The sequence below is a fragment of the Cynocephalus volans genome, chromosome 2, assembly GCF_027409185.1.
Source record: "Cynocephalus volans isolate mCynVol1 chromosome 2, mCynVol1.pri, whole genome shotgun sequence".
Taxonomy (NCBI): domain Eukaryota; kingdom Metazoa; phylum Chordata; class Mammalia; order Dermoptera; family Cynocephalidae; genus Cynocephalus; species Cynocephalus volans.
This window is the reverse complement of record NC_084461.1, coordinates 106,320,277-106,329,408: the sequence shown is the minus strand read 5'-3', so window position 1 is coordinate 106,329,408 and position 9,132 is coordinate 106,320,277. Positions and strand designations below refer to the sequence as shown.

Sequence of the window (9,132 nt, the reverse complement as noted above, 5' to 3'; positions counted from 1 at the left end):
TTTTTCTTCAAATTCTTAACTCCAATTTAGATAAAGTACCCCTAAATGGGGTTACTAATCCTAACTTTCAAAGGAATCCACCCATATAGTGTCTGTACTTTCGTGAGTAGTTCGAGAGAGGATTTACTGATTTTCACCATAGATAACGTTGAACTGCTCCAGTTTCAGAAACTCATCAAAAAAAGATTTAGTCTATTAAAATGTTCATATCCCAAATTAAGATGGATACTGAATACAAGAGTATACATATTTCTGGAGAAAAGTCAGTACACGAGTATCTTCTGTTACACAAATCAACTTACAATGTCTGTTCTGCTGTGTGGGATGCCAATGGCCTTGGGCATCTGCATTCAGCCTCAGCTCTCCCCCTGCTCATGGGCTCCCAGACCTGGCAAGCCTTCAAGAAGATGTTGAGGTCCCATCAGGGACTAGACTTTGGGCACTTCCATTGTTTTCACTGGATCTGGGCTGTTTCAGCTCTGGAGGACTGCCCTGAGGGTCTCCAGACATCTCTGACTGAATTTCTTCTGTGGAACAGTTGGGAATTATGCTGAGTGGTACAGAATTTGGTGAAGTATCTGTCTTTAAGGGCATTAAGTTTATTCTCTGGGGCATTGTCGGGCCGATCCCGTGGCGCACCTGGTAGAGTGCTGCGCTGGGAGCGCGGCGACCCTCCCGCCGCGGGTTCGGATCCTATATAGGACTGACCGGTGCACTCACTGGCTGAGTGCCGGTCACAAAAAAACGACAAAAAAAAAAAAAAAAAAAAACCTCTGGGGCATTGTCTTGCTCCAGGCTTGCAACGTGTTCAGAGTAACCCTGCAGGATGGGTGGGCTTTTGTGTTTTGAGTACCGGGCTGCAGGGTCTTCTCCTCTGTTGGCCCTGTCAAGGAGTTTTTGACACCAGGAGTGATTGAGTGAGTGTCCTTGATTGCTGCTGGAGCTGGACATTGTCTGGCTGGAGGAGGGGTTGTGCAGGGACTGCTGGGGTCTTGGATTCTGCTGGTGGGGTTTCCCTCTACTGGTCCGGTCCCAGCGAAGACCCTTGGTGTGTCTTGACTCTTGGTTCTCTTTGCTGTCTCAGGAGTTCTCATGCTCAAAACTGGCTTCTCTTTCAAAGGAATTCCAAGTTCATATTTCTCAAATGTCACAAATGAACAATAGCCATCCATGGATGAAATGACCAGGAAGGCCCTATCATTGGGCCATGAAATATCACTCAGGGTGTGGTAGTGTATATTAGACATGTAACTGAAAGGGAAAGGCTGCTGGGTGTCATATAGAAGCGGAGAGTCCTCTGAAGCCATAGCAAACACCAGGCAGGAGGGCAGACTCACCAGCTCCAGGCATGGCTGTTTCCATGACTAGCCTGAATCCAAAGTGGACTGGACAGCAGTGAACAGCAAGTGTCGCTTTTCCAGGACATGGAAGATAAACCATGGGCCTTTTAAGATTTTTCCTGGAGAAAACATAAGTTGTATTCATTACGTTTTCACCAGATTCCACATATCCAGCTGGTGTGAGGAGCAAAGACCTGGCCTGGCTCCCTTCCAGGAGGCACAGGACAAGGCAGAGGCAAGCCTCTGTCCCAAGGAAGGGTTGAAGTGCAGGCCAGTCATGGTTCTGCCCTTTCCCTGGAAGTGACTGAGATATCTCTGTCCATTTCATAATTTCCATGCTTAGAAGAAGATTGCTGAGGAGCTTCCATTGAGTCCACAGGGAGTGGAATTCTTCCCCCCCCCCACCTTGGGACCCAGGCTATTTCCCACATTATGACTTTAATCCTCCTGGGTCTTGAAGGGGCAAAAAATTCCTCCCTCTGGCAGCTTTATTTTTCCAAAGGTGGGAAAGAAAAAGAAAAACGGTGCAGGCACACCGTGGCACCCCTAAACAAGACATACTTTCATTTATTGTAGTATAAACCATGCTCTGCAAAATCTCTACAGCTCTGTCTGTGTTTAACTCCTCTCTGCTATCACTTAGATCAAGACATTTGATGCTGTAACCAAAAGAAACATTAAGATGGGAGAATCGTGAAATTTTTTAAAAGAACACAGGGACCTTCCAGGAAGCAGATCATGTCAAAAGTTGCCAACAATTGTCCATGACAGAAGAGTAGCCCCTGTTTCTCTTCTTCCCCAGTAATACTTGACACCTGTGTGGAAACAGGCTTCAGTCCTGGTTCTTAGTATACCTTGGGAATTTTTTCCCAAGGGGGGAAAAAAAAGAATTCCACTCCCTGTGGACACATTTGAAGCTCCTCCGCAATCTTCTCCTAAGCATGAAAATTATGAAATTGACAGCAATATCTCAGTCACTTCAAGGGAAAGAGCAGGACCATGATTGGCCTACACTTCAACCCATCCTTGGGACAGAGGCTTGTCTTTGCCTTTTCCTGTGCCTCTTGGAAGGGACTCAGGCCAGGGACTAAACCTAGAGGATCTGTGAGTCTTGTGAACTTTGGTTTATCCAGTAATGGTGGGGCCAGCCTCCTCTGCTCTGCTGAACTGCTACACGGGTCTTTGCTCTTTTCCCATTGTAAGGCATGGATAAGACCCAATCTCCTTACATTCTCATCAGTGAAGTGTTTCACACCATATATACATTCCTCTGAAGGAAATTCTTCACCACAGTGATTATTGAACCTTGGGAGGTATCTCTGGTCAATTCCCCTGCTACTGATCCCAACTTTTTTTGGAACCCTGGATCCCAAGTATTTTGAGGCTCTTTCCTACCCCTTGGGCCCTAACCTCTTCTATAGCACAGTCCATGGCAGTTTTCATTTCCAATGAGTCTCCCTTTCTCAACTCTAGTAGGAAAGATGAAACACTGGTCTTCATTGTTCTTTAGTTTGTATGAGAACATTTTGCTCTTCTGTATGGTGTGGTCTGTCATATTGTCCTTCCTTCTGGGAAGAGTGTGGATATTGTTAAAAGGGGTCCTCTGATCTTGTTGTCAGTGTGGTGGGAGGAAGGTATGTGGAAATAAAGGTGGATAATATGGCTGCTTAGGGAAGTTGAAGCTCCCTCAGTAGAGCCTGGTCTGCTTCACCTCTCTTTTACGGGCTGAAATCAGTCTGTTGATGTGCCTGAGAATGTTTCCATATCAAAATGTTCTTCCCTGTTGAATACAGATGTTGTCATCTTGATTTTGTTCTCCTTCCCTTTCCCATTCCTTTTGTTCTTTAGTCGGGCTAAGGCAAGATGGAAAGTGCGGCAGCTAAAGCCCTCATGGACCCCGTGCTCCACGTGCATCTGCAGGACTTCCAAACTGGGCTAGACCCGGCAGCAGGCCATGCACTTGAAGCCACTGTTCAGCATCTTCCGTGTCCTGGCCGTGGAACTCTCCACCAGAGCTGGAGGCTCTGCTGGGCTGTCAGCCTCTTCCTCCCTTTCCTCTTGGGCTTTGCTGTCCAAGTTGCACTCACTGTCAGTTAAGAGTTCCTTTGTAGACATGTCAGAGATTGTGACTTTTGTTCTGATATTCTCAGGAAAGATCATTTCTTCTACTCTTGTCTTCTTTTGGGGGGGCTCCAGTCCTTCCTCTGTATCCAACAAGACAGTCACATCCCTTTTCATTGGGACACACATGTAGTAAATTTTCATGGCCTTTTTCTTTTCCTTATGTTCTGAGAACATAAAGGGCATATTGGTTAAGTGGGAATAAACAGAGATATGTGGCAAGGGGGAGTAAGTCTCCCTTTGCTCCAAATCCTGGGGTCGAGACATCTCAGAGGATTCAAGACAGGAGACATCTTGAGGTAATTGACGGATTCCTAGGAAATAAAATTTCAAACATAAGAAAACTTCAATAAGTATGTGTGAAATCTGCAGCTGTTAAGATGGCCATGAGAATATCCTGTGCGGGGACATGTGGAACAGAAGTGCATGCATAAATCTCAGAATTCTGCATGTGGCATGTGCTATATGGGGTGTGAGCTCAGTGCACCTATGTAGAGAACGAGTGTGTGGTGTGTCTCATGGAGTTGTGTGTATGTTCTGGAATGTATCTGAGGAGTGTTTTCAGTGCTGGTAAGAGGGGATGGTGATCAGTGTGTGTTAATGTCATGGGGTGTGAGAGGACATGTGAACAAGTGCAGGAGCGGCACATGCTCCTGTCAGCACGTGCTGCTCTGTGAGGGGCTGAGGGCCTTGTGGATAGAGTGACATGGGTGAGAAGCAGTACATGAAAGTGCTTTCTCTTCAGGGCAGATGGGTTTTCTAGAGTCTGGTCTAGCATGGGGGAGTTAAAACAGATTGTCTGTGTGAGGGAATGTGAAGTATTTATAGGATTAGTGTATAAAGGGGTCAGTGTGAGAATGATTGGGAGCAGGAACGAGGAGGTGAGGGTGTACTTATGTAACTCTACTGGAGAATGAGAAAGACGGAGAGTGAAGGGATGTATATTTGACAGAATAAAAGGAAAGGAGAAACGGGCCACACTCGGTATGAAGAAGTGTGCATGAGTATGTGTGTGAGCTTGAGTCTGTGCCAATCTGAGGCAGAAGGTTCTGATCAAATTTCTGTGCACTTCTCAGCCCTGCCTGCTGCCTCACCCACAGCTGTCCCAGTGTTCACCTGTGGGAAGTTTGTGCTGAGGAGCTTTGTCTTATTCATGAAGGCACATTCCCTCCATATTTGTCTCTCCTCAGAGGCTTCAGTCCTAGTCCCTCTGCTCCAAAGCCCTTTCCTGTTTTTAAGGGGAAAGTGAAATAGGAGTTGGGCCGAGCAGCTCAGCTGCATCTCCTGCCCAAGCCCAGATCCCACCTTTGCATCTCCCTTACCATCCTCATCATCAAGAATGAGCTTGCTTGCCAAGGAGACATGGGAGAAATGCTCAGAAGCAGAGGAATTTTCTCCTGCTTCCTGAGCCTGGGCTGGGACCACCACACGTATCTCAGGAGCATTCTCTTGAGACTTGCAGAATTCTGGGGAATAAAGTTTAAAAAGCAGAAAACAACATTGAGATATGGATAATCTGGGATATTTGTACATTCACAAAAAGATATGTTGAGTGGATATGTTGTGTAGGGCATCATTACTGCCCATTGGTCTTGCTTTCACAGAAATTTAGGTGACTTTCCCATTCAAAACTCCAAAATGTAAGTGAACAGTAACAGTTATTAAAAATGTGTGTATGGTGGATGTCAGTGGGATTGGATATCTTGTATGTAATGTTTTTGGAGATGTGTACAGAATACTGGAAACTGTGAACCTTGCCTAAAATACAATATGCAGTAACTAAAGGTTAGCTATTATTATTATTGGCTCAATTTTCTTCATGGGAAATTATGCAAATAAAGAATATGAAGTGAAAATTTATGAAGAATTATGTATGTATATCTATTTGCTTATACTGATATCTACACTGATAGAAATGTATATATATAGAGAGAGGTGTAGATATAAATATAGTTGGATGGTAGCTAGATAGTTAGATATATAGATGCAAAGATAAAATTTTTTTGAGGGTTCCCTAGGAAATGGGCATGGTGCTAGAAGTGTTCAAACGAAGACTACGCAGACTTGCTCCAGACTCCTCTTTTGGAAATATGCTTCCCATTTCACTTCCTGTCCATATCATTTAGGAGCCTTTTCCAAAGGAGAAAGAGTACATGGTACATTTCTGCCCATTGATTGGAAACAGACCCTAGGCAGTCCTTGAGAGAAGGGGTTGCTGAGCAAAGGAGCTTAGCTCCAATTCTAGGTCATTATTCTGTCCCCTTTCTACATGATTCCTTAGCTTCCCATCTTCTCTACCCCCATACCATTGTGATCAAGCTTGTCTTCAAAAGAGGCAGAGGATAAGTATTTCGAGTCTGAGTCCTCTGCTGTCTGGCTGTGGGTCTGGGTCAACCCAGAGGGTCCAGGCTGTGGAGTGTATTCATCTGAGTCTATGATTCCTGGGAAAGAGAGGGAAAATCAGATGTGTGGTACTTTTTTGCATTCAACAAACATTCAAGAAGTACCATGTACAATATGCACATGGTACTTATCCTCATGAAGGTTATAATCTAGTTATTGTTCAAAGTTCTAAAATCTAGGTATACAAAATTATTTGTTGGAATGATGTGTCTGGGTGGGCTGGATCACCCACAAGTGGTGTATTTGCTCTGTGCAGTGAATCAGAGGCTCACAATCTTGTCCAGCACATGGGAAGGTGCACATATGTTATTACTTCTTCTGTTTACATGAAGAATAATTTTGTTGTACATTGTAGGTAAAATGCTTCAGTTTGTCACCTGAGATTATCTTATGAAAGTCCTGCTGCTTTCACAAATAGAATTTGCAGGGAAAAAAATCCCACTAATTTTCATTTCTTGCCTGCAGTATACTCTTCCACAGATATCTGCTATTTTGGCCTCTGTTGCTAGAGCTCTGCAGGACCTGTGCCTTGTGATGATAACTCATTACTTCTGAGTTTGAGCAGGAAGACCCCATTGGGATCTCTGGGGCAGCTTCAGAATGTACCTCCCAACCTTGGTCAGAGCTCTTTTCTTGGGTGCTTACTTCTTTACTGGCACAGCTTTACCACGTGGCTTGGCCAGTGGTGTCACCTTTCTTAGTGTTCTCTGCCCACACAGGGCCCCCAACAAAGTTTTTTAAAAAATTTCTACTCACTGCATTCAAAGCCTATCTTGGAACCTTCCCAATTATGAGTATATTCAGAGTAGTTTGAGCAGTTTTTTTTTTTTTCCCCTAATCTTTGTATTTTTTTTTTTTTTTTTTTTTGTCGTTTTTTTTTTTTTTCATGACCGGCACTCAGCCAGTGAGTGCACCGGTCAGTCCTATATAGGATCCGAACCCGCGGCGGGAGCGTCGCCGCGCTGCCAGCGCAGCACTCTACCAAGTGCGCCACGGGCTCGGCCCAAATCTTTGTATTTTTTGAATCAACTCTACCTGTACCATGGATTTAAACATATTATGAAAATTCTGTTTTATTATTTACTTCCTCTTTATATTTCCAAGGGAAAGGCCTGTACCTTTGAATTCATAAGCTTTATTAAATAAATAGAGAAATTCTAGTTCCTGATCAAATAACTCATAAACACATTAAGTTACATCCTCTGTTTAAAAACCTTCATTAAGTCTATAACCAAACTTTTAATTCTCAAAATACATCCGATTTGCCTCTTAGGTTGCTGTAGAGTGTTTACTGTGTTATTGTAGTGTGGAGATAGTGACATTTAGTACATGTGGTATATGTTCTACATAGAATTATAGTGTCATGTTTGGGGAGTAGAGTCTGGTGTATATACATGTTTGTATATCTACTTCGTTTTTTTTTTTTTTTTTTTTTAATATCATGTAGTCAGTATTGGGGGTCAAATTGTCATTGTACATGAAGGTAGCATGAGTGTGATGTGTTTAGGTGACTCGCAGCATTTGTATATATACAGGTATTTCATCTTCCCTATGTTATGTGATCTGCATGTCATGTGGTATTTAAATATAAGCAGTTATATAATAGCTTTCTGGTTTATATGAGAAACTGTATGGATCTGAGTAATTTTGTGAGATCTGAATAGACAATGGAAGTGTTATAAACGGTTATGTCACAAATAGATAAAGGCAGATCATGTGAGCTCCTAGATTGTGTGATTATGTAAAGGAACTAAGGATTTGGGAACACAGAGGAGTTTGAGAAGGGGGTATAAGATTGAGATAGCTTCATGCTTTGTTAATGTGAAGTCTAGAGTACTACAAGAGTGAATTATCTGTGTGTTAGAGATTGTGATATTGTAAAAATGAGGTTACGAGAAAGCAGATTTGAGGAATACAATACATGTGCTGAGAAATGAGGGCATGATGGCTTACTGTATGAGGACATGAGTTTACAAATATATCCGGGAGTATAAAGAAATGGGAGTAAGGAATGGAGAATGAAGGAATGAGAGTTTACAGAGATAAACCTGAGGTCATATGGTGTTGAGGCTAATTGGGCATGACAGGGTAAAAACTCATGTGTGTTTATGAGGCTACGGGGTTGTAAGAGGCCAGAGTTTAAGGTCCCTTTTCAAATCTTCTGCCTTATGAGGGAACATGGGCTAGGGAGCTTTGCCCCCCTTTTGAAGGCAAATGTAAAATCCACTGGTTCCTCATTAGATACTTCAGTCTCCACCTTTCTGTTTGTCAGAGACCTGCCCACACTTGTGACCTATAGTGTTGTACTTCCCAGGTTCAGACTGAGTGAGTCTTCCCTGTTTCTCTGACCAGAACTGTCATTCTGGTAGGTTTCTGTCTTCTTAAATGCATGCCTGCTCTGATACCCTTGCACTTTTGGACACTCTTCCTTTTCAAGATTTCCCTTGAATCTCAAGACTTTGTTTTATGTAGATGTAGTGAGAATTTCCCATAGGAGACACAGAAGAACTTGTATTTTTGCTGTGGTCTGGGCATGGGCTGTATCAACTTAAATCTCCCATCTTTCAGGTTGTAGACAGGAGATCTCAGCCAGACCTCACAGCCATGCTTCCATCTCCCTCCCTTACTCTCCAACCCTAGCTCCAGTTTAGACATCTCCACTTATGAGTATGTTTGGGCTCCGAGGAGAAGAAGGAAAAATAAGTTGAGCTACTACTGGTTTTCTGCTTTTTCTGTGGAATATGACCAGGCTGTGTATCATCCATCTGCATCTGCCTGATTTCTGTCAAATCAAATAGAAATTAAAGACATATGTACAATATTTTACCCATTTGTTCAATCTTGATAGCTCACTATGTACCAGACACTCATGGAGACCACAGTGTATTTCCTGGCCAAAGCTCAAAAAAATAGATATGTCATAATTTTTAGTATTATCCAGGTGTCAGTGGCTGGACGGACACAATATGCATATGAAGCTGCTTTTGGTGTATGTCTTAGAACTATGATGTCACACAGAGTGCTGTTGATACCATGTTTTAATATTTGTTTAGCTGATTGTACATATGTCATTGTGTTTAACGTATTTCATGAAAGTTATGGAAAGTTGAACAATGGTCCCCCCACCAAGATGTTCATATCTTAATCACTAGAGCCTGTAAATATTACTCGATATGGCCAAGGGGACTTTGAGAATGTGATTACATTAAGAATCTCGTGATGGGGAGATCATCTGGGATTATATGGGTGGATCTTAAATGTAATCCCA

At 43.0% G+C, this 9,132-nt stretch overlaps 1 protein-coding gene across 1 annotated transcript; it reads right to left on the bottom strand.

The window, feature by feature from the left end:
• Positions 1–399: 399 nt before the first annotated feature.
• Positions 400–1,677, bottom strand: LOC134370558 (chromatin assembly factor 1 subunit B-like). Its single transcript, XM_063087622.1, is given in 3 exon segments — positions 400–604; positions 772–1,353; positions 1,355–1,677. Coding segments are annotated over 3 exon segments (1,110 nt in total).
• Positions 1,678–9,132: the final 7,455 nt, after the last annotated feature.